This window comes from Alternaria novae-zelandiae, assembly GCF_023758075.1.
Source record: "Alternaria novae-zelandiae strain BMP 2774 chromosome Unknown scaffold_7, whole genome shotgun sequence".
In the NCBI taxonomy this organism is placed as follows: domain Eukaryota; kingdom Fungi; phylum Ascomycota; class Dothideomycetes; order Pleosporales; family Pleosporaceae; genus Alternaria; species Alternaria novae-zelandiae.
Genome location: NW_026056967.1, coordinates 1,193,127 through 1,218,754, shown reverse-complemented (window position 1 = coordinate 1,218,754; position 25,628 = coordinate 1,193,127). Strand labels below are relative to the sequence as shown.

The following is a 25,628-nucleotide window of genomic DNA, read 5'->3' as shown; positions in this document are numbered from 1 at the left end:
GCATTGCCCATCAACCTTGTTATCATGTGTGTTGATCATCGATGCCGCATCCTGTCCCTCGTTTCCCGCCATTCCCGCCTTCATTGTAATCACCCTGGCTGCATGCGCCCTTTGCTGGCATACAGGTATGCATTTCGCCAATGATACCCACATACGATGTTGTGCATTCAACCTCACCGGTCGTTGAACCGCCTTTGTACCGACTGACCAGTGATATAGAGGCACGACAGATCAGACCCAACAGATTCCGTACAGAGTCTGCAATTCCCCCAAACGATCACATTGACGCAACACCTTACTGCTAGAGTACTGCAATGGCCAATCCCAGTATGCCAACAATTCGCAATCTGGTAGCGCAATCTCACCACGTAAACTGAGATGAAATTCATGCCTCTCAACATCAAACACGAGCGCCTTCTAATGTTCTCAATCACATGCGACCTATTCTTGGACAATCGTAAGATAGAGTTTCGATAACCCTTGGAATGGATGACAACCATGTCGCATGCTTTGCGCAATATTACCGTACCTTGTGCCGTTATTGTCACATATAGGCTCTTGGGGTCATAGTACCGGCAAGGATTGCGGCGCTATGGCGTGTCTTGCATGGCGGAAGTTGTCACGTCCGTCTACAACTGCTTTAGCCAAGCAAGCAACAGCACGTTCTGGTGAAGTTGAATGGTTTAATCTGACGATGATTGCTCGAACATGGCTGTACTGCGACGACAAGACTACAGAGGTCGTACAAGAACATCCCGAAGCGGTATGCCCATGCAATAATAAAAACCACCTATATGTCCGCGTCTATGCATTCCTCAATGGTCTTTGGCGCCCCGAGAGTTCACACTTTTCAGCTTGGCACATCCATACCTTTTGGAGGACGGCATAGAGGTCAATCTGTACCGATACCACACCATGGCTGATCGGTCTACAGTCTGGCGTATCTGTTACTACTGTATGAGATTGTCGCAAGCTAACTATACTTTCCATCACTAATCTGGTTGACATCCGATCAGGCCTCCAGACATTTTGAAACTTGGATGATGTGCATGCAGCGTGCCTGCTGGTTAGGCTTGCCGACAAGGCCGCGTTCAAGCGAGGCTGGCTGACTGAGCGCGAATGGGCCAATGACGCACACCATTCCCCACATCGCGACCCCGCGCGTCATGATCCAAAATGACGCAGGACGCGCCTGTGCGCCCTGACGCTACTCGATCCACTCATGAGGCTGCGAAACTTCGTGCGCCACGCCCGCGTCACTCGAAATGCGCGGCTGTCTGTGTTCAGCAACAGCAAACCCTACCAGTATGAGCGTCTGCCATCGCCTACCTGTATACGCCTATTAGAGCTCCTACCAGTGACAAGCAACGGTATCATTCGCTGCTCGTTGAAGGTTACTGAGCTTGCAGATGCGCCTTCCTTCAAAGCTCTGTCATACACATGGGGTAGTCCACAAGCCAGTCCCATATCAGGAACATCGAGACAGTATGAAGTAGGACTGAAATCTGCATCGAACGACGCAGTAGAATCGACCCGCCACCACACCATCATATGCGATGGCTGTCTTCTCAAGGTCACCAGTAACCTTCGAGATGCACTGCAAATGCTCAGCAACGCTATCAACATGCCACATATGCCGAAGACCCCGACCTACTACTGGATAGACCTTTTGTGCATGAACCAAACAGACATTGAGGAGAGGAATGCCCAGGTTGCCCGTATGGGTGATGTTTTCAAGAGGGCCGATGGAGTTGTTGTCTGGCTAGGCAAAGAGGATCAGTACACGTTGGATGCTGTCACTACCATGCAGAAGATAGCGGCTATTCCCGAGAAACACTGGCCGCTAGTACCTTACACATCCTTCTACAATCCCGAAGAGAGTCAGCTAGTATCCTCTACTGGTCTCACCTTCTACAACTGGCTAGGCTTCATAGTCCTCATCAACCGCCCATGGTTCAAGAGGGCTTGGGTGAGTTTGCAACGAATAGCTACATGCACAGCCGACGACTGATATCATCAGGTCGTTCAAGAGATCGCACTTGGCAAATCGGCTCTGGTAGTCTGTGGTAACAAGGTCTTTCCTTGGGAAATTCTATCCAAAACGCTGTCTTTTGTCAAACTCACGAGGTGGTATCATCATCTCCATGCAGACAAACTAAAGCATGTAAAAGAGCTGCGAAAAAATCCTGGCATCTACAAGCAAATTCTCAAGTCGAAGCTAGCTGTCGGCATCAGCCCTCTTTATCTCAATGATACCCGGCTATTCGCATCGTCACTGATCAGAGACGATGGTCAAGCGACCAAACAACCGTCTTTTCGGAACCTGCTCGACAAGCACCGCTTTTCAGAGTCTTCAGATCCCAGGGACAAGGTGTACGCATTTCTCAGCCTGGCCAACCGGGGTATGTCTCCATTTCGTACGCAGCCTAACGCGCTTACGCCGGATTACAATCTCAGTGTACAGGAGGTCTTCACACAAACTACAGCGGTACTCATGTCGTCTTACAAGAACCTTTCGTGGTTGTCACACGTGGAGGACTCCTCGCAAAGACGGATATCGGGGTTGCCATCCTGGGTACCCGACTTGAGCGTGCCGCTTCAACCTTACCCGCTTCGCTATCGTGGTCCGGCATACTGGCATGCTGCTGGCAACCGCGCCTGGCGTCCGGATGTAGAAAGCATGAAAAGAGGACTTCTCCCGGTGCAAGGACATCGATTAGATCAAATCGATCAGACTTCGCTGCTTATCGATGAATCGGAAGACCCTCCGGCGGTATGGGCAAGCATCGTGGACCTGGCCCTTGCGCTTGATTTATCCTACCCCGACCCAGGCGGCACTGGCAAGGCGCCATCGCGTGTCGAAGTACTCTGGCGAACGCTAACTACCGACATCTACAACCATACATACCCTGCTCCTGTAGAAACAGGCGAGCTCTTCATCGATTACATCCTCAACCTCCAGATCCGGCATCGCTTGACTCCATGGTCCAGCGCCGACGATTTCCAACCCCACCATTCTCCATTGACAGAGTCTGTATATCCAGATTGGCGCAAACTCCTTGAGCTCGAACCACCAGGCTCGCCGTACAGCTTCGACTCATATTCTAAGCGCTTAGTTGCCGTGGTGGAGAGTATGTTCAATGGTACATATTCGCCAATCGGGCTTGCGCAATTACAACACGAGCTCGATCAAAGCGCGGGCCGACAGCGAAGACTATTCAAGACACGCGGAGGGTTCATGGGCACTGGAGCGAGGTCACTGCGCGTAGGCGACGAGGTCTGGGTGCTGTATCGCGGCGGTCTTCCCTTTGTGCTGCGGCCTTTGCCTAATGGCCGTTATCGTCTTGTCGGAGAGTCATTTGTGTACGGGGTGATGCATGGGGAAGTTCTAATGATGGATCTTCGTCGACAGAATATCGTTCTTGAGTAGGATGTTTGAGTCTGTCACAGTGGAACCCAAAACGATGAAGTACTCGATATCTTCACGTGCTATTCGCCGCCATGACAATAGCGCTCCTTTCTTTCTATTACCCCTTTACTTCGCGTCATATATCCCATCGAATGTTGCGACAACTATCCCTCTCCAGGAATGGCTCACTATACGCCCACAAAGTACTTCTCCCGCAACGCATCATGCAACCTTCCAAACACACCTCCATGCCACGTCCGAAAATCGTCCCATTCTTCAGTGGGTATACAAGAAGCCATCATGTTCACCCATCCACCCACAATAAGATCCGCATAGTTCGCCTTCTCACCCTCCAAGAACGGCCCCTCTTCATGAACCATGAAAAGATCTGCCAGTGACTTCAGCGCCGCCTTGAACGCTACCTTGAGCTGCTCTCTAGCCTCGCCTTGAATGCAGATACTGTCCCAGGAATTCAAGTGCGCACGTTTGCTCATCTGTGCCTTCGCGGCGTCTGCGGTCTCAGGGTTAAACGGCATGTACTGAGCAACAAGAACCACGTGAGCAGAGAAAGTGGCGTCAACATGGGTGTTGAACTTTGCATACGCCTCATGTTTGGCCCCTTCGTTCAATGTGAGGGGTGCATAGAACATGGTGTCTTTATTCGGACTCTCGTAGTCAAGCCCCGTGTGAGTAGAGTCTTTAGGAAATAGACAGCCACCAGAATCGGGAAACGTGTCTTCGAGGTAGTTGGCAATGTCGAAACTGTCTCCGATGACCTTGTCTGCGGACGAGTCTTGCAGCATGGGTAGGGTGTGGAAGTCGGACCCGTCGTCTAGCTTACGTGTGGCGGGACAGTTGAGTCCCTTGCGGACGGTGGAGATGTCGAGGAGGTCGACCCAGGTTGTTTTGAAAGGTACGGCCTTGAAACTTAGGGCGAGGCGGGCCTTGGAGGGGTTGGGTGCGTAGGAGCGGGGCTGGATTGGGGAGGAGATGTCGTAGAAGACGAGGGGGTTGGAGTCTGTCATCTTAACTATATCCGATGGAATAGAAGTATAGATGCCTTGTCTTGAGGGCAAGTGAGGGTGGAGATGTTGAGTTAGGGAGCTGTGCTGTGGAAGATGCAGGTAGGCCATGCACGTAAGACTAAAGGAGCTTGGCGGGTTGCGGGGCGACACGAGAAATAGAGAATAGCAACGACTTGTGTTCGCACGTGTTGCAAGAGTTTACGATGGGTTTTGACAGGTCTCACGATGTTAGCTGTTGTCGACAGACCTGGTGCTCCTGCCGGCATCTCAGACAGGGCAAGAGCGCACGGACCCGAAAGCAGCTGTTAGAAGCAAGACGGATCTTGTTCCTGTGGAGCAGACACGACCCCAAGAGCTTTGACGCGTCTGCAGTCCATGAAGCTGATTTTACGACGGGGCGCTCATACTCGTTTGTTCGGCGTGTAGTGGCCGATGTGAGCAGCATCGGGCAGGTTCACGCGTGTAGCGATGACTAACACAGCGAATGACTGGCTCGGCACCAGCTCTTGTCCTCGTCATAGGCCAGCCAACTGCTCACACGCGCGATGGGTGTCGCATTCCCTACGAGTGCAATGCGTGCGGCGAGGGTATATATGCCACGGCCTTTGGACTAGCAGCAGACAAGATAACTAAATGCACCATGTCCGCCACTCTGCGTGCAAACGCCTTGGACTTCCTCGACGTCGAGCACGATGACGAGCTTCCTGGCTATGACGAGGCTATGCCAGCTCCTGCCTACGGCGCACACGACGGGCCCCTCGCTACCTACTGTCTCCGCCAGTATGATCGCAAAATACAAATGCTCGCTGCCTACGATGCGCCCGTCGCTCCCTCGTACCGGATCACAACCAACAGCTTCCGCGTCTTCTCCAAGAAGCCGGAGATGGAGGTGCTCCATACTTCGCAGGACATGCGACAGCGCAACATAGCCGCACTGTCCTATGACAACGACGGAGGCTTCCCCTGGCGGCCCCGCGCGCATTTCGATTACACCGTGGAGGATGGCTCGTGTACGCGGTACAAGATGGAGTCGATGAACTTTGAGGACTGGAGTTGCACCATCGACGACAAGACGTACGTCTGGGCACTCGACATGCGACCAATTGCATTGGTGCTGAGCGACAAGGACTCTGGCAAAGTCATTGCGCGCTTTACATTCTCAGACAAGGGCGTGCTCGCGCTGAGAGGTGCAGAGGTTGGCGACTTGACCATCTTCCGCGACGGACTGACGCTGGCGCCAGGCGGTATCGACAAGGTGGTCTGTGGTGTCATGATTGTCGTTACCTTCTTCAAAAGAATGGGTAGGAACTACACGAACCCGAAGACGGATGGACTGGGGCGAGTGGGGTCGGTGGCCAGAGAGATGCCGCTGCCGTCGCTGCATCGGGGCTCGACAGCAGGCTACTCGAGTTTGGGCAACTGGGCAGGATAGCATGCATGTAGCTGAAGGTTGGATATTAGGTGGTGCAATGCAGATATTGGCTGACCGAAAGACGCGAAAGGTACCATGTTGCTGTGCTTGTGCCACGCGTGGAAGGGCCGAGAAAGCACCTAGAGACGAGATGGGTGTCGATCTGGGGCATGGCCTACCAGAGCGTGGGTGACGGCGTCATGAGGCTAGAAAACGGCGTGACAGCGCTCGCGCACTACTCGAGACAGCGGCGCGGACCGGGCAACGACTGCTAGCAACCACCTAACAGCCGTTGTGATGTTGATGTTTCGACGTGATGTTTTATTTCTTTGTGCCGGTGGCTTCATGCCAGTCATGCCTCGGAGGCGAGGCAGGACGCTTAACCCCTATGCGCGCCCGACCCGGGCGAAGGTTCTGGATCGCACCGACTCGAGCCAATCTGCCGATCAAAAGAGCAGGTGGAGACGGGCCCGTCCAAGACGACAAGGCCATCCCCGCTTGCCAAGTCGCTCGAACTCGTGTTTGCTGGTGGAGAGGCAACGCTGCGAGGGCGCCCCAAACACCACAGCAGACACTGCCAGACAGCGTGGTGACACTGAGTGTGGCTGACAGCAGTACGCGTCCAGACTTGACGCCTCTGCACAGCGCAATCTGCTCTGTCCATGCATTGCCCTGGGCCAGCTTGCAAGCTGTGGCGAACCAAGCCTTCGCCTGGGTCTGGAGCCATCAGCCCATGTTCAACGTTCGAGGTGTCTAGCCCGAAGGGACCAACGCCTAATCTCGCCCCGGGAGGCCCGCCCTCTGCCCTTTTCCACCACCGTGGACGCGACTGCGACCTGCACCGAGCCGCCGCCGCCGAGCTGCTCGTCCAGCTTCACACTCATCGCCCGCGCCCGCCAGAGCTCCCGCTCGTCCTCTCTTTTCGCCAGTCCGCTGCTCGCAATCGTTCGCCCGGGACCTGCGGCCAAAAGCAATATAAACCCTGCACCACCAGAGGCCGACGCACCTGTCGCGCTGCTTCGGGCCTAGCAGCCTTGGTCGTGCTTTCACTCCACCTCGCCTGCGTGCCTGCCCTCTGAGCCGCGCCCCAGAGTAATCGAGATCCTGTACTGATCGTCGACGATACGCTTGGAAAACTCCGCCGCCGCCCGCTGCGAGGAATGGGATTCGCACATTTCCCTCTGCCTACCCACAACACCCGCCCTCGCGTCTGTCAGCTCGCCGGTACCGCTTGGACAGCTGAGTGAGATCCGCCCCGGCTGCGCATTCTCCACCTATTCCCGGGCTGCGTTGCTCCCCTCAAAGCACGTCGGTAGAACAGCCTGCGACTCTTCGCAGAGCCATGGTCAAGATGCGGATTCCCATCCGCGAACAGTTGGGATGTCTGGTTCTGCTGGCGTCCATGATAGGCCTGGCCGTCATAGCCGTCGCAACATGGGTACATATCGACGCTGCATACTCGTCCATGCTGGTACTGACTTTGCCAGCTCACCAACCACAACTTCGTGCTCAACATCCGCTCGACTCGCCTGACGCTGACAGCCTCGCTCAAAGCCGCTCAGCTCTCCTCGAATCTGAACTTGATGCAAATCCTGTCCCAGCAGGCTGCGAACCGCCTCTCCCCGCAGGCTGCCCTCAACCGATACTACGACGGCAACACCTCGGACGCGAACTGGGCCCGAGTCGACGAGGACTACGATGCTATCTTCTCTGGTGATATGCGGACCCGTGTGGCTGTCCAGGCCCAGATATACCCCTTCAATTCCTCCGAGCGCTCCGTCTTCCACCGGACCGCACAGAGCATGAGGGACGTTGTGCTGCCCATACTCAAACCCGACGGCACGAATGCGACGCTAGGCGATGACGAGTACGGCTTCATTCCCGAGCTCTACCCCAAGTTCTCTGTCGAGACGATTCCCTACAACGACACCTTCAACACCTACAAGGCACACTACGAAGGCAGGACCATTGACAACACGAGCTACCTCTTCACCGGGCCCTACCGCGTTAACGAAACACTCAGCTTGGTCTCGGTCACCATACCCATCATCAACAACACGTCCAACATTGACACCCTAGGATGGCTGACGGCTGTCCTGGACGCGTCGCTGATTACCAATGTCGTCAACGCCATGGAAGGTCTGGACAACAGTGGTCTTACCCTGCTGTTCGGCCCGGACAATGCCACGAATACCTTTCCTCCGGCATATCTGTACGACGCCGATACCCCCAACGCTCCCGAGAACGTACAGGTTCGCTACCTCGCCCCGCCAACACAGCGAGCAAAGGTGCAACGGCATGGCCAATACGACACCTCTCTTGACCCGCCTCCGTTCGACTGGGCAAGATATCCCGCCATTCGCAAGGGTTTTACCAAGCCTACTGGCGCCACCAACAATGCTGGTAGCATCATCTCCACCAGAAACGAGGATGGCGACGATGTTGCCGTTGGGTACGCTGTCGTTAACAGTCCCATGGTCGACTGGATGATTGTGGTAGAGCAGACCCACGATGAGGTCTGGGGACCCATCTACCACCTCCGGAACGTCATCCTTGCCTGTGTGTTTGGCACGATGGGTGCAATGCTGCTTCTGGCATTCCCCGTCGCACACTTCTCCAGTCAACCCATTCGAAGATTACGCGACGCTACCAAAAAGACAGTAGCGCCTCACATGTTTGAGGACGACGACTTCAGCTCGCAAAACGATGGCGCCAACGACAGTTCGGAAGATGCGGCCCTTGCCCGCAAAGAGGGCTTCTTCGGTCAAATCATACATTACCGGAGAAACGCAAAAATGAACCGAGCAGAGAAGAAGGAAGCCGAGAGGCGGAGACAGTTCCGCATTCCAGGCAAAGTCAAGGACCGCAAACACTTCATTCACGATGAACTCACGGATCTGACAACGACCTTCAACGAGATGACGGATGAGTTGATGATGCAATATGAGAAGCTGGAAGAGCGGGTAGCACAAAGAACAGCTGAGCTCGAACAGAGCAAGAAGGCGGCCGAGGCGGCCAACGAGAGCAAGACGCTGTTCATTGCGAACATTTCGCACGAATTGAAGACACCACTCAACGGTATTCTGGGCATGTGCGCCGTGTGCATGTCGGAAGACGACCCAAACAAGCTGAGACGGTCGCTAGGCATCATCTACAAGAGTGGAGACTTGCTACTCAATCTACTGACAGATCTCTTGACGTTTAGCAAGAACCAGGTCGGTCAACAGCTCAGTCTTGACGAAAAAGAGTTCCGGCTACGGGACATTAGTTCTCAAGTCTTGGCCATTTTCGAAAAGCAAGCAAGAGAGGGCGGCATCAAGCTCGCTGTCGAATTCGAGGGACCATACGAGAACAACCTGGACGATAGCGGACGGCCGAACGAGCTTCGCGACCTCGGGCCTTTCGGGCTTGGTCGACTCAAGGACATGGTTCTGTACGGCGATCAACATCGAATACTTCAGGTGGTCATCAACCTGGTATCGAACAGTCTCAAGTTTACGCCACAGGGTGGTTCTGTCACGCTTACCATCCGTTGTCCCGGCGAGGCACACATGTCAGACAGTCGCAAGGCGTCTCTGCAATCACGGCAGAGCTCAACGCGCAACTCGAAAACCCGCGTAAGAGCCTCCGCGTCAGAGGTAGGATCCGTCTCAATTGCAACACCGAGCGACAACTTTGGAACCGCCAACGTCATCAACGTCATGGGCAAGGGAGATGCGTTCTCCCGCTACATGGCTCAGGAGCGAGCCCCAACACCGCCACCGGGACGGTGGTTGTCTTTCGAGTTTGAAGTCGAGGACACTGGCCCAGGTATTCCCGACCATCTACATGCCAAGATTTTCGAGCCTTTCGTTCAAGGCGACTTGGGTCTAAGCAAGAAGTTTGGTGGCACCGGTCTTGGCCTGAGTATCGTCTCGCAGCTGGCTGGTTTGATGAAGGGTACGATCGGTCTCAAGAGTGAGGTCGGACACGGAAGTGTCTTCACTATGGTAATACCGTTGAAGCACCTTACAAGTCGGGCCGACAGTACAGCCAGCTCCAGGAACGTGAACCTGGAAACCGGGACACCGCGCCGCAGCTTATCGATCGACGAGCCGCCGCGAGGTCGCTCACATGATGACGCGCTTTCGGCCCGCTCGATACAATCCGCTACAAGTGGCCCGATCGTCGCTGGGAACACCGCTGCTACTGCTCCGTCCGGGCCAGTTGCATTCGACACCGATACCCAGCCTCGTCTTGTCGGTCTTAGTCAGCCTTTCTTCGCTTCGAATGCGCCATTGGAATCACCAAACTCGCAGGTCGCCGCTATGAAGCGTGTTGAAGCCGAAGCAACAAAACGTGGAGACAAAGTAAAGGTTCTCGTCGCCGAAGACAACAAGACAAATCAAGAGGTTGTACTGCGCATGTTGAAGCTTGAAGATGTGTACGATGTCACTGTCGCAAAGGACGGTCAGGAAGCGCTCGACTTGGTCATGGAAAGTATGGAACGCAAAGCTCCATACAACCTCATCTTCATGGATGTCCAAATGCCCAACCTGGATGGTCTGCAATCAACGCGACTGATCCGGCAGTCTGGTTTCTCCGCCCCCATTGTCGCCCTGACAGCTTACGCGGAGGAGAGTAACGTGAAGGTATGTAATCAGCGTCCTGATCTCGCTACTATTATACTAACAAGTCATAGGAATGCCTTGACTCAGGCATGGACTTCTTCCTCTCGAAACCTATCCGCCGCCCCGCCCTCAAACACGTCCTCAAAACATACTGTCCTACTATTCCAGAAGAAGAGTCGGATACAACACCACCCGGTTCTGCGGTCTTGACGCCGAAGCCAAATGGTGTAGCGGTGAAGCCTGCCCCACCAGCGGCGGGGTCCACGGCGCCATTCACCATCGTTTCGGGAACGAGCGATAACCGGCGTGCCGATGAATCGCCAGCCATATCGCCCATGACCTCGCCCGCAGCGTAGCGCTAGTGAGGCATTATCTTGCTGCGCTCTCATCTGATCTTTCTCGCTGGATGCTTCATCTCTATCCAGCGAAACCTCTGTCTACGAAGTTCCTTGTAATGTCCTAAGCACGATACCACTTAATCGCTACTTTTCTAATCTCCGTTTGCGATATTATAGTCTTCCATTTTTCTTTTGCGGCAAATGTACATAGCAAGCATGGCGCTGGTCGGGTACGGGTCGATTTCCTTTTCTTCTTCTGCTGGTCACAAAACATCTGGGTGTGCGTTTTGGCGTTTACTCTTCGGCCTGCAATTGCCAGAGCCTTCTTATCGCTGGGCTTGTTTCTTTGGAGAGATTCTGATTTGTCGTCATCCTTGATGGTGTTTACTTGGTGTTGATCAACGGGGCGATGTGACGTCCGGTAGGGTCTTTTACTAGGCAACAAAACATTTGGTGGGGATCTGGCATGAATCAATTGAACTTATCTTGCAACGCCATTTTGGCTGTTGCGCAACACTTATACTGTCTGGACTGGTTGTCTCACTGTGTTCTTTGCGATACTTTGCGAAAGATGTGAATGTTTCAAGAGATGGAAGATCTTGCATCTTAATACCACCTTGTACAGCGAAGGTGCGCTGCAGTCTAAGTTGGCGTAAAAAGGTATAATGACAAAATCACAAGGCAGTGTGGTCTTCTAGGCCGACGGTTTTATGTGGGTGTTAGACTTTTCTTTGGATGTTGTGATACTATCCGCTTGTCTGGAGTGTCCTCACGTGAGAGAAAGGAAAGAGTAATGGGATGACTCTGTCTTTTCATATATATCAGGGCTAGGGAATCTGAGATAGACCCGAGTATCTTTCGGCATACATCGTCATGTCTGCCAGCCCAACAGTAGTATCTAGTACTATACGCAGACGTTCGGGGCGTTGAGCACCAACGCACGGGTGTCCGACACCGCAACGTATGAACAATGACCAGACTCAAAAAGAGCCCTCCAGATCGGAATCTCCATCAGGATGTGCGTAGTAGCCGGCGAACGGGTTAGGAACACTCCTCTCGGGACCTTCCAAGCCAGTCAAAGCCTTCACAAACGCCTCGTCTTCCAAGTTCTCTCGTTCTGAATCATCCATGAGGTCATTGTCAACAATGCCGAAGTCAACTTCGACAGAGTTATCGATGAACGCCATAATATGGTCCATGTAGGAGTCAGAGCGACGGCCCTCCAGACGTTGGTCTTCTCGCACCTTCTTTATCCACTTTGCCTGCCAGGCTTCCGGCGCAAGTGCGTAGTAGTCCGAGACGATGTACTCCGTTTGCTGGCACTTCTCCCAAGCAACCACAGTGACTACGGTACCCTCCTTCATCAACGCGTTGACAACGCGACGTGAGCGCTGCAAGACCGGCGTACAGTATATGAGAGCACCATTCCATTCGAGCTTGACCGTGAGGTGGAAACCCTTCTTGACACGCACATCCAAAAGCTTCTCGAGATTGTACGCGAAGATGTCTAAGCCCTCCTTGCTCTGAATGGGGTCTTTTGATCGGCCTCCGTCTTGGATGTAAGCGTCCGGCGCCAGGGTGAGCTCCAGGCGACGAATGTGGTCGAGAGGTTTGACGCCGAGGTGGAAGTGATCTTTAGACAGGAAGTGGGTGAGTTCATGAAGGTTATTAGCATCCAACTGACGGCCGGACATCTTGCGATAGTATGCTTTGGCGACTTCCTTTGCAACGTCCATACCGACATACTGGTGCTGGACCCAGAGTGGAAGCTCCCACCAAAGGAAACAGCGACAGTTGTCTCCCATGCAGGGTACGGACCAAGGCGCCAAATTGATCTTGTCCTGCCCTCGATGGCCAGTGGACGCGAAGGACCGTGGGAAACTTGTAGTGCTCGAAGTCTTCTCGTACAAGGTCACGTCATCGAAGACTAGCCTGAGCATGGGCTCGTCCCAGACGTAGTCGTAGACCATCTCGCGGAGCTCTGGTGGTAGAGTGGTGTGGAACTTGTCGATGAAGTTGCGGCACAGCTTCTCAGCGACGACGCGGCTGAGGTGATGACATGCCCTGCCTACGTCCTCCCGCCTGGTCTCGAGCTCTGCAACCTTGTTCTTGAGTTCATCAAGCCTGCGTGGGAGTTCAGCCATAAATCCTTGTGCGATCGCTCCAAGACAGGACTTACTCGGTCTGGACAGAAATCTCTTCTGCGAGAAGCCTATAAGGTGTGAGCAATCGTTTGTAGATGTCGCGAATGTTATCACTGACCTTGACAGCTCTGCCTCGGTTGCCTCCAGCGTGGGCGCGTTGTCGCGGAAAGAGCTTGCGTTTGCCATACTAAGGACTCAAATATGGATTTTACGCTGAGAGTGTTTTTTGTGAAAGTATTGGGAGTCGTAGGCGTGGGATAGCGGATGTCAGGGTCCGCGCTAATGACGCGCTAACGCAATGCTGGTGGTGTCACGAGAAAGGGACCGAGCTTTGAGACACCGGGCAGTTACGACGTTCGTGTTGCCGTTGAAGAGAAAGGGTATGAGTAGAGTGTTGATTATGATTGAGACAGTCCTTCCGGCCTTGGTGTCGCGCGCGTCTATAGTCTAGAGTCTTGCATCGACCCGTCCTCGTCATCCATTGCGGATGTGTGTATGACGGCCTCGCGCCGTATCTGTCTTTTTGAGCCTCCGTTTCCCCATTTGCATATCCCAATGCCTCATCCGCCGTTCATCCATACCTTGGTCCCTTCTCGCCAACTGCCGACGCTTGTCTCGTCCCTGAGCCTAGTACCATCTTCAAAGAACGAAGTCTCAGAAGAGTACAATTGCCCGAACGGAGGAGGAGCACAGTCTATTCTAGACTATTGCTGTACGCCCAAATGTGGCGATGGCGATTGAGAAGGTCGGGAGAGGAAACAGTACTTCTGAAGTGGCATACAGCGCAGTTCGCAATCCATATGGATAGCCTTGATGTTCTGCCCCATCACCTATCATAGGGAGCGTCCGTCCTCATGATGTAGATCTCGCCAACAAGAACTACCAGACCGACGAGCATGGTGATCGCGATGATGGGCAGATTGACGCGCGCAAACTCCAGACCACCAACACGGATGTGCTTTCTGCCCAGAATATCGCGCCAGAGCATGCCCGCCAGCGATGCACTGAAGGCGAGACTGAAAGCACCGTAATTCACGCCAATCGCCATGCTGTATATCGTGCCCCAGAACGTTCGATCGGATATTGGAATGCCGTTTTGACGGTGGATTTCTTGCCACGATTGTACCACCCTAGAGATGAGAATTGTGGTGCCGATGTTAGTTCCAGCAAACTGGTCCAAGGTTAGCTACTGGAGTTTTATGGTGAAATGGACACTCACGTTACACAGTATGACTGAAACGAAGCCCATGCCTCCAATCGCACCAACCGTCCCTGTCTTCTCAACCCAGTGGTCCCACCCATGTGCAAAGACCGGAACCCAGCCCTTGGTGACCAAAGCCTGGACCAGCACGAACATGCAAAAGGCGAAAGGAACAAGCGCCAGCGGGAGGTGGTGGAAGACAGTCATAGTTGTCGGAAACGTCTCCTGTGCCCATCTATACGTGTCTGCGACGAGTGACGCGAGTGTGGTTGGCATCGGCCTCTTGGCTGGCTCTAGCCTCTTCTCGTCCTGCGATACGAGTTCAGCGCCCATCATCTCCCGTGTTCGACCGCTCAATATGTGACTGGAGGCCTCAGTCAATGGCCGCGACTTCTCCTCGGGGTTCTGGGCCGTTTTGTGATCCGCTTGAGTGGCGGTCGCGTCCAGCTCTTCTTGTATGACAGACTGCCTCCTAGTCTCAGCTCTTTCAGCAAGTGCGGCCTCTGCTCTGCGTCGGCCCTCGTGGGCGATCTTACGTGTCTCTGCCCGGTTGAGCCAACCCATTGTGAGATCGAAGATAAGCATGACGAATGCAGCGGGTAAAGTGACCCAGAACACCGGACGTTCATGAGAGCCTTGAGAGGCAGCATTGATCGCCAAGACAGTAATCAGTGTAGCTGCCATGATGGCTGCTCCAAACATTGCGCCTTTCCTATCCAAGAATGGGTTCAGGACTTCCTCGAGGGATAATTTCTTCTCTTGTTCGTCGTCGTCACTGTTGGGATCGCTTTCGTTGTCTTCGAGTGCACCTTTGGCGAAGGGAATATTGGGATTGACCGGTTTCTTGTTCTATTGGAGGAAGCTTTGTCAGCACATACTATAACACCTCGCTTGTGGGAGTGCTTACCTTGAGCTCATCTGGAAGATCTTCCATCTTGATAGAGGCGGGGATGAGAGATTCGTCGTGGAAGATGATGTACAACAAGAAAGGATACAGTACAACTCCCGTGACAAGAACTGGTACGATAATGTTGGCCGTGTACTTGATGAATGTGATCCCAAACGCGCCAGCCAAGACTAGGTTGGTCGGATTGGATGATACCAGTATCGCCGATGCGATGTTGGCGACCGAGAACTGTGTGAAGATCCACGCCCTTGGATGCTTGATGTTGCTCGATACACGCGTCATGTACGACAGAAACGCAGTGCCGGATAGAATGACCGGATCGTTACCGATGAACGCAGTGAGAAGGAAGAAGAAGGCATACAGGTAGAAGAAAAGCCGGTGACCGACTTTCCCTCCTTTCTGCAACACCTTGAAAGCTAGCCATCTAATGAGACCGGAAGCATCAACAGAAATGGCGATGTAAGCAAGAGAGAGGAAGAACAGCATGATATCGTATGGAACAATACCCTGATCACCCAGGGTGCCACCCTTTACTTCTTTTGCGCCAATAGCAAGGATGGCTAGTAGAAAGAGATCCGCTACCAGAGGTGTCGTTATGAAGTTCATGGGAAAGTCGAACCGGACGAATGGTCCAGGCTTGCCATTCCGGACCCTCGTTGGGTGTTGAGGTGGTGCGATGATGCGCAACGCGCTCATGGTCTTGACGAATGGGGTCCATAGTATCCGCGGCACATATATGGGTATGTGGAATGGAAACAGAACATTGATGTCTACAAGCATTTTCTCGTTAGTCCGCCATCTGCAAGGTCAGTATACACACGCTACTTACTTGTCAGTACGAAAACAATGAGAGTCACTATGGAGCGCCACTCTTTGATCTTGCTAGTATCAAGGTCAGGCCTCTCTGTCTCTGTGGCGCGCTGATTCAACATGTTGCGCCCCGTTGCAATGCTGGAAATCCACACTGCAAGATGATCTTGGGGCCAGAAAAACCCTAGGAGGTGTCCTGACGTTTAAAACGTGCAAGAACAAGCTTTTGGGTTCTGGGTAAGGGCCGATTGATGGGTACGTACGCCCGCTAGACGTTGCAGGCGATCTGTGAGCCGGCGTGCCTGGACCTCCGTCGCAACCGTGGACTTCAGTACCGATGCCGAGAAATTGCTTGTACGATGACGCGCGACATGGGCATGGCGGCAGGCAAGTGAGGCTCTTGTATTGTCGCGACATCTGCAGCCCAGGAGGCTGAGCTCGCAGCCCAGGATGACAAGATGATGGCATCTCGGCGCCGGTTGGGCCGCTAGCAAGTAGCGCCTCCCGTATCGAGAAAGGGTCCAGCGCTGACAGGTCATGCCTTCCACTCAGCCTCTCGCCCTATGCAACTGCGACAGGCGAAGACGATATAGTTCACCGGTAATCTGCATTGCCCCAAACCATTGGAGATCTACATGGCACGCCTTACCCCGGAGTCGCGCCCTTATGCGCGCTGCGCAATACCTATGCCGCTGCTCTTCTTTCGTGACGGCTCATCCAGCAATGTCTTCATCTCATCTGTCTTTACCCATACCAGGGAAGCATGTCTGCAACTACAGCGCTATCCGATTTTGCGACCGCTACTTCGTCCGCTACAACGTCTAGCCCAACGCTACAAGTCGTCTGTGCCTGGCCCATTTCGTCCAACTATGGAGCAGGGTCGCGTGTTAGTACCAACTCCTTCCCACGTGTAGAGTGGGTCTGGACCTATCAGAAAACTGATGCATGAATACAGATCCTGTACTATGTTCTTGTTGCCGCATGTGTAACTTTTCGCAAAGCAGAATGGCTACGGAACACATGTCTGGCTGCCGTGTTAATTCTGCCGGCCATCTCGGCCCTGCAGGCCCTCGTGCTAGCAGCCGCGCATACGAATGGTCAGTATAACGGCCACCAAGAACTCCAAGAAGCGCATTTCTGACCAAGAACCGTAACAGGCGGCGTCGATATGGACATTTACGGCGTAAGTTCTTAGTGCCAATATGCTGTGCGACAAACACTGATCGATCGTTTTCGCCTGTGCAGGCTTTCCAGTTTTGCGCAATTGGCATTTTAGCAGCGCCTCTCACCGTGAGACTGTCGCGAACTTATTTCCAGTCTCCCGGTCGCAACATCATATTTCTCTGGACGATACTGATCCTAATGGGGCTGTTGGCCCTCTGCGTCGAGTTCTACCGGGTCACTCCAACGGCCTGTAGCAGCGACGACAATGGGAATCCTTTCCAAGGTGCCGCTAATTTTCCGTACGAGCATGCTACTTGCAATCTGACTTGCTCTGAAAGCGTGGGTCCGAATTCTCCGATGCGAGGCGGATCTGCTGCCGACGTCTATGTCATTCCCGTGCCGCGCATCCTGACTTTCAACGCCGCCATGCTGCTCTCGGCCGGATTTTGCATACCTGCGATACTGTCCCTGATCTTCACATGGGATAAGATTCTGGAGATCAACTGGAAGAGACGACGTCACGTGGAGCCGCTAGACACTCGGATCGAGGGCGCCAACATGACCGTTGGAGAGATGAAAGGCATCAACAACGTCGTGAGAAAGTTCTTGAGTGTCATAGAGATCCCCTTATTTGGCGGGGTGATCATCACGATCATTGGCGTTGGCGAAGCAAATTTCTTCAGTCCTCAGGTGCGGTATATGACGGAACCTATGGCTTCGATTGGTGAGTAGTCTAGCGCAGTGGTATGTTCGGTGCTAACAAAGTCCTCAGGGCAATGGTCACCCATAGCTGGAACAATCTTGGCCGCACTTGGCTCTCTATATATCCTGTGGTCGACTGGTGGTGATGAGGCTCCCCAGGGGAAGCATGTGGACCATTGTGAGAACTCTGGCTCATCACGCCCCAGTCGTAGTAGCGAGCGACGACCATCTCCACAGCCTCCTTCCCCGACCTACTTTAGCCCCAAGGGTATTGCAGAGAATGGCTTGGGCATACGCTCGGAGTCGCCCAATGCTATTGAACTCATCCCGACTATCACGCATCCCGGATCCGAACACCCTCAACCCAGCCCTTCTTCTTACGATGATCAACAAGAGAATACCCAGGCTGATCAGCCGACAGCCGGTAGAAACGTTGTGCGTAAATGGCTGACGTCTGCTGGCAATTACCTGGGCGACGCTGCGCATGAGAAGCTTGATACAGATCATGTCGGCAATGACGAAGACACTCATAGATTTCCCGAAGTTCCTGGCGAGATCCTACGAAATCCCGATCTAGAAAGGATCAGTCGCACGTACAGTAAGCTCCGCGAAGAGAGGGAAAACAGCGTATATGCGGCAAGTATTGCATCTACGTCAGGTATCGAGGGCAGTACATCTCCGCCACCTATACAGGATTCGCCGCGTCCCGATATCAGCCCTGTCCGACGACCAGAACGAAGGGCTACGCTGGAAGTACCAAAGGAAGCGCATCGTAGGAGCGAGAGCCATTGAACGCTTATAGGCCAAACCAGGCTTCCGATACGGTCAGATGCGAAGGAACACTATGGCCTACCCCTACTGCCCAAATACCTTCGACACTCGGTCCAAAGTCGTCAGTGCGGTAGTTGCGCTCTGGCGTATCTTTCTTCGAGCTCGTCGGCGTAGTGCTGACTCCAAACACATTGGTCCACTGCTTCAGCGTCTCGTCGTAGTTCTTCGGGCTAAGCGTTCCATCTACCGAGCCATGCCAGAATTCTTGAGAAGTCAGTACGTGGTTCACGAGCGCACAAGACCTGGAACTTACGCATGCGCGGTCGTGTTCCATTGTACCCGGGATACATTCCTCGAACTACGTCACCCCAGTGCTGCGCAGTCGAGATGGACTGTCCGCCGGAGCAGGTGTTATTCCATGCTGCCGCTGCTCCGGATGCAGAGACGAAACATCCAGCCGGTACACCCGAGTATAGAGACACTGCGCTGATGAGCTCGGGATATGTGGCGGCCAGAACGTTGCTCATCATGCCACCCGAGGAGCCACCCGTAATGAACACTTTCTTGGGATCGATCTTGTACTTGTCCATCGCATAGATGATCATGTTCGCGATCGCGTTCGAATCGCCACCGCCATTATGCGACAACGAAGCTTTGCTGGATACATCCCAACACTCAGTCGTGGAGCTCGGCCAGACCGTCACGTAGCCTTTGCTATCCGACCCTTTCTTCCATGGAATCAGGGAGTTTTGGAAATACTTCTGTGCCGACGACTGGCATGAGTGGATCGCCACGACTAGCGCATCGCTCTTGACCTGGTCAGGTACATACACCCACCTTGGGTAGTGTGTTAGTCATTGCAACCTTGGAAAGGCGGGGCGCGGATCACTCACATGCCTGGCTTTGCTCGCGCACTACCGCCATAGTTCGAGACTTGTGTCAATTGCGCAGCGAGAACACCCGAAGCAAGTGCGAGGGTTGCAACAAAGGTTCGGGCGAGCATGTTGGAGGAGCTGGAGGTAGTTTGGCATTTCCATGTCGGAGCTTGGTCACTATATACACCCACAAGCTCCGCATTGACAGAGTGGGGTCGACTGTCATTCGTGGAAGTCGATTTTTTCGTCTCATCATGTAGTGTTTGTATCTTGTGGCACCACATGGAGTACAACAATCATCAGAGCCGTTATTAGGTAGCTCCGGATAAAGAGCGAGGTGCTCGCAATCAAGCTTCATACCAAGCATTTTCGCACATTACCCGCATATGTCTGTATCCCTGCATTCCACGTCTACCACTTTGCGACTGCCGATGTGAAACACAAGGACTTGATGTTACTGGTTGGCCCATCCTCAGAGTCTAATCCAGCTACTCTAAGTGCCGAACGAAGCTTGACGTCAGGCGCAGCTTTTAGACAAGCCTCGCGATGCCTGAAAGTAGCGCAATATAGGGACAGAGCAATGAGCAAGTGCTGCTTACAGAGGTCCGCGGATAGAAGGGTGGCTGGGCTGAATATCTGGTACGTTATATGAGGCCGACATTGGTGTCATGTGGGGAGCTTCGCGAAGGTCGTCCTGCTTACTTTGAGGCACTTTGAGCAGACAAGACATAATATCCTCCTAAGAATAGATCAGCTTGCTCAAACAGTCACTTTTAATCGCATTCCGCTCAGGGTAAGAACATTCACGATGTGGTCCCTCCTCGCATCCACCGTCGTACTCTTAGCCCGCCGGGTCTCTGCTCATGGCGGAGCTCTGAACTATACTGTCGGAGACACATGGTACCCTGGGTAAGGCCAAGATACAGAGTCCTCAAAGAATGTAAACAAGTCGATCCAGTTAACGATCTTTATAGCTACGATCCTTATGGCGACCAGGCCATGCAGGATGCCGCCGTATGGATGCCACAACGAAAATGGATTTCCAACAACCCCATTTTCGAAACCACCAACACGTCTCTTTCCTGCAACACCCCCGGTACACCCGCTCGCGCATACATACCCATTCGCACGGGCGAAAACATAACCGCCGTGTACTCGTACTGGGTGCATACCGTCGGTCCTATGATAGCTTGGATGGCATACTGCGACAACGCCGAGAATGACTGCACGACCTTTGCTAGCGAGACGGCAGATTGGTTCAAGATCGGCGAAAAGGGGTTACTGGAAGGAAGCATCGAAACTGGGGAGTGGTTCCAGAAGGCGTTCAGTATGTGGGATGGGAGTCCAAGTCTGTGGAGTGAGATGGTGCCTGTAGGGCTGAGGGCGGGAAGATATTTGGTGAGGCATGAGATTATTAGCTTGCATTCCGCGAATAGTATGTCCATGGGTCCTTCCTCCAGATGCAGCTCTTCGAGGATGAGGGAAGGTGCAACGCGCTAATGATCTGGGGTGCTCAGAACCACAATTTTACCCCGAATGCGCGCATTTGGAAGTCACGAACGATAAGGAGGGAGGCTCGATTCCTAGTGAGGAGTATATGGTCAAGATTCCAGGCGTGTGGAGTATGGACCGTACGTATACCAATGGCCGAGTAAAGAGTATGCGACTGATGATAGATAGAACCCGAGATCAATATCGACATTTACAGTCCCGAGGTCTCGGAAAAGACGGTACGTCCAATGGAGACATGAGTTGCTGCAAAAGCTTATGCTGACGACATTGCCTAGGTATACAACATCCCGGGCCCACCCGTATGGATTGGAAAGCCGTAGGTCGGCATGGAGAAGGCGTAACGGACTGCGCAGGCCCTGGAATGACGGTCCAGTCAATCGAGGGTTTGCACATCACAATTCAGTTATCCTCTGTGGCGCAATTGGCTAGCGCGTCTGACTGTTACAGCTTGCAGTAGCAGTCATCAGGAGGTTGGAAGTTCGAGCCTTCCCGGAGGAGTGAATTTTTTGCTGCTTGTGCGGACAAGACAATAGACTGGCGTGGGTTGATGGAGAAGTACATTTTTGAGATGCTGGTTGTGGGTAGTGCATGGACTGACAGCTGCCGAGGATCCACCTGGCTGTGGGATTACATAACCGGCAAACGTCATCGATTGGCGCTATGGCCATGCTCCTTCCTGCGCGTCCTCACAACAACACTACGCGTCGACATATACAAGACGTCGCAAGCGGCATTTCATACTGTCATGACGCGATAGAATGCGTGTTTCAATGTGATCGCGATATTGTACGTTTCAAAATTCTCATTCGAAGTCTCTTGCCGCCTGACTGCCAAAGCTCTCCAGGGCTAGCACTATCTCAACGCACACTCCACACCATCCACGATACCTATGCTCGCCCACACACCATGCTATAATGTCACCTTCTTTCGATGGCCCTTGGAAGATTGAGTCAATCTGGCCCTCCGGTCTTTCCGGGCAACCAGCCCTGACTTCACGAGCGTCTTGCCTCTCTTCACGCCGGTCTCACCTCTAGACCCCTTGTCTGACCTGACACATCGTCTTCCTCGGCCTTCTCCTCGGAGGCCTTTGCATCATCACGGTCTCTACGTGCTCTCTGTCTCTTGGCTTTCTTGGTATCTTTTCGACGGGGTCGGGCGGGAGTCGTGGTGGGTAGGCATGGTACTTCCTGGGCAGTATCCTCTTGGTCGATATCAGGCTCCTTCTCGAGCCTTTTCCGGAACGCAGCTTGGTCTTGCAGCTTCCGGTAGCGGTTCTTTTGAGGTTCGGTCATCCCTTCCTCCTTCTTCAACAACTCCTGTTGCTCCGTCTTGTCTGCCATGGCTATGTCGTGCTCAGCCTTGAATGACTCGAAGATGGCCTTCCACTCGACCTTGACATTCGGGTAGTTGTTGCGCGCGTTCTTGACGTCGAGGTTGTAGCCCGCTAGGTATGGATGCACGGCGCATCCTTTGGGAGAGATACACTGAAAGCGCTGCCCACAGATCACGACCTCGTCGTATGTATCTGACTTCTTGTCCATGTCGATGACGGGAGCGAGACACCAGCAGAAGTGCAGCGCGCTGACACATCTCATTGATGGGCCGCCGCCACACTCCTTGTCTTCGCAGTGGTGCTGTGGTTGGAGAGGTCAGTGTATTCTCTCAACATAAGTCCAGTCTCTCTCGGCTACCTACAGCGCTGCTCATTCTCTCTTTCGTACGTATGTTTCTCATCATGGCGGCGTTGCTGTCGTTCTTGATATAGTGGCCGAATATCTCGTCCAGGTCCAAGGAACTCTGTCGCGCGTAGTTAGGCATCTCTGTGGCGATTGCATTCGATATTTGCTAGATAGTAGAGGTTTATGGGTAGTGCAATCAAGCAGTTAGAGTCGGGAAAGACGTGCAGGTCAGTGAGGTTGTACCTTTCGTTGGCAGAACGAGGGATCACTATTGGCTGTTGTAAGAGTTGTACGCCTTTACTACTCGGCTAATAGGCACTATTTACATTGTTATTGTTGTGGTTGCTGCCTATCAGTTTACTCGGCTCAGGCTGCCTCGCTCGCTCCGAGTATCGCCGACATTGTGGCTATATATCCCTACGAGCTTCACTGGAATCGTATCTGCCGAGAGCCCCCTGAGTACATCCCCACTCAAGGGCATGATGATCGGCCGCTGCGAGCCGTCACTCGAGCTCTGACCGGCCCATATCACGATAACCTACTAGTTGTTCTTCTAGCAGTGATTGACACACGACGATGCATATACAATGACTGAATCGTTAATCAAACAACACCGGTTGCTCCTCCCCGATCCCACCCCCGAAAGAAACACACCGCATTAGACACCCCCGTCTTAGTACACTTATACATATACTAGAATCCTAGGCTCCTGGCTAGGCTCGCATAAGGAAGCATAGTCGAGGTCTCAATTGTATATGTATAATAACAGTCTTTATCAAGATCGTACTCAAAGTGTTGGTAGTTACAATCAGGTCTTACATCCCGCAGCGCACATCTTACAAGAGACGAGGAGTGGAAATCCTATGTACTAAGTAAGACTATACTCTATGCAACTTTATCTAAACCTATGTCATTTTCTTACTATATGAAATGATATCTACGATGCGTAATACTGCCCGTCACAATACAATTAATAATACAGAAGAGCCTTCGGCCAAAAACAGTGTGAAAGGCGGCTATTGTATCGGCTATCGATTGCACTAAGTAGCAGAGCAGAACGTCACACGCTGGAAGCCTAGCTACTTTCTCTCCATCCACACATGATACGAAGACACAACCAACATACAGTAAGTGACACCCTAATGCTCTTAAGTGAGTAGTCAAGAGAGACGCATCTGCCTCAGTAGCGCAACGTAGCGTCCCTTGGTTCTCTCGTCCATCAATCCGCACGTGTCGCCCACTCTTTTAGGACACCTGTTTCCTTCGGAAGAGGGCGCTACGTGGGCCTCGTAGCATCTTCTTCAGTTTCTGGTTTTGGTATCAAGTCCATTGCCAGGTCTAACAATTCTTTCCAGCCTTTATGAGTTTCCAGACCTCTGATAAAGGTCGACAATAGCACCATGGTCTCGACATCCGTCTCTAGTTTGTACGCGGTTTGATATTTGAAAATACTGAACCTGCCGTTCGCGGTCATGCGTACCTTGTTGCTTATGACTTTCATCATCTCCATTGACCGTTGCCGGATGTTGTCAATAAGCTCAGACACATGCCATTCGGCGTAAGAGGCGAGTAGCGGTACATCAATTGATGCAGTCGGTGCTGGATCGCGGGTCTCCTCATGCTCGTGGGAAAATTTCCATGAGAAGCCAACGACTGCATGGGTGGCACAGGTAGTGGCGCATCGTGAGTCGCAAGCTTCAACTAGGACGTGCGTACAAAGATCAGAGTCCAATCGCGTTGGTATCCGAACATACCAGGACAGTCCGACTGATACGCCACTTTGCCCAGAAATGGAGCGCCATCGCGATGTGTACATTGCGACTTCGACAGTATCGTGGGCGATCTCACTCCATTCTCTGTGAGGCTTGATGCGTCGAGACGTTCGTATACCCATAGCCATCTCCATAGAGGAACATCTAGTGCGCGCGTACTTACTGTCATCGGCACCGTGTGGTTGCGGATATAGTTTATACTTGCGAGGCACTTCGATAGAACCTTTTCGTCTAGGCGGTTGATATCGCGGAAGTCGTGAGCGGCTCCATTTGCACTGCGTTATCGCAATACTATGGCCGCGTAGTTGCATAGACCGGGTTTTCATCAGTTTCAGACCAACGTGACCGCCCATGTAGTCGTCTCTTTGCCCTTTGATAACATAACGATTGTACTGTTCGGCAAATCTGAAAGGAGACATTAGGATGTCTAGCGCCAAGATTTGCTGGAGAAGCTGTCATACAGTGAGGCTGTAATCGGCGATACTGATGAGCCTCAAGTCTTGTTCAGTCCCCTCGAGTAGGCCAACCAGAGCGAAAACACCGTCTAGAGGGACTGATCGAGGTAACATTCCAAAATTCTCAAACAATGCCTCAAAGGTCCTCCACGCACTTCGATAGCTTATGAGAGCGGTCACATTGTTTCTAGTTTGCGTCCATTCGTTAAAGAGAGCGCCATCTCGCATGATCGTCAACTTGCTCAAGGGAAGTGTGTCTTTTCCCACCAATAACTGGACTTCCTTTGCAAGAATGAATTCCTGAACGATCCACATCCGCGACCAATACTCGGCTTTCGAAATGTACTCGAACAGATGTCGTTGTCGTGTATATTGGCGTCCATCTCTTCGGCATCGATAGTACAAATCTATTATGTACTGTCGGTCAAAAATGCCAGTATGAGGCAATGGTTCGTAGTCGCCTAGCCAGCTGTAAACGCACTTGGCGCCAGAATAGATCTGTTTCATCTCTTGAACTTGATGACTCCGCTCTTGAATGTCGTCCTGATTGATGCATATGGCATCCAGCCATATCACCTGCGGCTGGTAACGGCTGCGGAAGGCTTTTAAGAAGCGGAAGAGATTTTCTCGCACTTGGAAGTGTTCGCCGTCAACGAATATGGTCATTTTTGGCTCGGGCGGACCCCAGACGTACGACCCAGCGATATATTGGTCTCGTTCGCGTGAGATCGAAGACGTGAATAATTCGCATCGTAATGGAGAACCTTGGCGCAGGCTAGGCAGCACGCGCAAAAGTCGGAAACTGTCGCTGTTGTGCAGAAGAGGCGAGTACCGGGTAGAGGC

The 25,628-nt window shown here is 52.9% G+C and overlaps 10 protein-coding genes and 1 non-coding gene across 11 annotated transcripts; 6 read left to right on the top strand and 5 right to left on the bottom strand.

The window, feature by feature from the left end:
- Positions 1-1,222: 1,222 nt before the first annotated feature.
- On the top strand, positions 1,223-3,430 carry J4E88_004416 (uncharacterized protein; the record flags this gene model as incomplete). The annotated part of the gene is made up of 2 exons (XM_049398061.1): positions 1,223-1,969; positions 2,021-3,430. The coding sequence occupies 2 exons, from the start codon at positions 1,223-1,225 to the stop codon at positions 3,428-3,430; spliced, it is 2,157 nt and encodes a 718-aa protein (XP_049256506.1).
- Positions 3,431-3,597: 167 nt separating this feature from the next.
- Positions 3,598-4,434, bottom strand: J4E88_004415 (uncharacterized protein; the record flags this gene model as incomplete). Its single annotated transcript, XM_049398060.1, has 1 exon — positions 3,598-4,434. One exon carries the CDS (start codon positions 4,432-4,434, stop codon positions 3,598-3,600), a length of 837 nt encoding a protein of 278 aa, XP_049256505.1.
- A 484-nt stretch (positions 4,435-4,918) lies between these two features.
- J4E88_004414 (uncharacterized protein) lies at positions 4,919-5,866 on the top strand (the record flags this gene model as incomplete). Its single annotated transcript, XM_049398059.1, has 1 exon — positions 4,919-5,866. One exon carries the CDS (start codon positions 4,919-4,921, stop codon positions 5,864-5,866), a length of 948 nt encoding a protein of 315 aa, XP_049256504.1.
- Positions 5,867-7,187: 1,321 nt separating this feature from the next.
- Positions 7,188-10,811, top strand: J4E88_004413 (uncharacterized protein; the record flags this gene model as incomplete). The annotated part of the gene is made up of 3 exons (XM_049398058.1): positions 7,188-7,283; positions 7,333-10,476; positions 10,527-10,811. 3 exons carry the CDS (start codon positions 7,188-7,190, stop codon positions 10,809-10,811), a joined length of 3,525 nt encoding a protein of 1,174 aa, XP_049256503.1.
- A 962-nt stretch (positions 10,812-11,773) lies between these two features.
- J4E88_004412 (uncharacterized protein) lies at positions 11,774-12,937 on the bottom strand (the record flags this gene model as incomplete). The annotated part of the gene is made up of 1 exon (XM_049398057.1): positions 11,774-12,937. The coding sequence occupies one exon, from the start codon at positions 12,935-12,937 to the stop codon at positions 11,774-11,776; it is 1,164 nt and encodes a 387-aa protein (XP_049256502.1).
- Positions 12,938-13,763: 826 nt separating this feature from the next.
- Positions 13,764-15,977, bottom strand: J4E88_004411 (uncharacterized protein; the record flags this gene model as incomplete). The annotated part of the gene is made up of 4 exons (XM_049398056.1): positions 13,764-14,108; positions 14,157-14,987; positions 15,046-15,815; positions 15,875-15,977. 4 exons carry the CDS (start codon positions 15,975-15,977, stop codon positions 13,764-13,766), a joined length of 2,049 nt encoding a protein of 682 aa, XP_049256501.1.
- Positions 15,978-17,445: 1,468 nt separating this feature from the next.
- Positions 17,446-18,513, top strand: J4E88_004410 (uncharacterized protein; the record flags this gene model as incomplete). The annotated part of the gene is made up of 2 exons (XM_049398055.1): positions 17,446-17,743; positions 17,792-18,513. The coding sequence occupies 2 exons, from the start codon at positions 17,446-17,448 to the stop codon at positions 18,511-18,513; spliced, it is 1,020 nt and encodes a 339-aa protein (XP_049256500.1).
- A 4-nt stretch (positions 18,514-18,517) lies between these two features.
- Positions 18,518-19,495, bottom strand: J4E88_004409 (uncharacterized protein; the record flags this gene model as incomplete). The annotated part of the gene is made up of 3 exons (XM_049398054.1): positions 18,518-18,756; positions 18,806-19,329; positions 19,386-19,495. The coding sequence occupies 3 exons, from the start codon at positions 19,493-19,495 to the stop codon at positions 18,518-18,520; spliced, it is 873 nt and encodes a 290-aa protein (XP_049256499.1).
- A 680-nt stretch (positions 19,496-20,175) lies between these two features.
- Positions 20,176-21,118, top strand: J4E88_004408 (uncharacterized protein; the record flags this gene model as incomplete). The annotated part of the gene is made up of 4 exons (XM_049398053.1): positions 20,176-20,276; positions 20,342-20,802; positions 20,885-20,998; positions 21,048-21,118. The coding sequence occupies 4 exons, from the start codon at positions 20,176-20,178 to the stop codon at positions 21,116-21,118; spliced, it is 747 nt and encodes a 248-aa protein (XP_049256498.1).
- Positions 21,119-21,285: 167 nt separating this feature from the next.
- Positions 21,286-21,377, top strand: J4E88_004407. Its single transcript has one exon. It is a non-coding gene; the product is annotated as a tRNA-Asn (tRNA).
- Positions 21,378-21,892: 515 nt separating this feature from the next.
- Positions 21,893-22,697, bottom strand: J4E88_004406 (uncharacterized protein; the record flags this gene model as incomplete). Its single annotated transcript, XM_049398052.1, has 2 exons — positions 21,893-22,513; positions 22,575-22,697. 2 exons carry the CDS (start codon positions 22,695-22,697, stop codon positions 21,893-21,895), a joined length of 744 nt encoding a protein of 247 aa, XP_049256497.1.
- Positions 22,698-25,628: the final 2,931 nt, after the last annotated feature.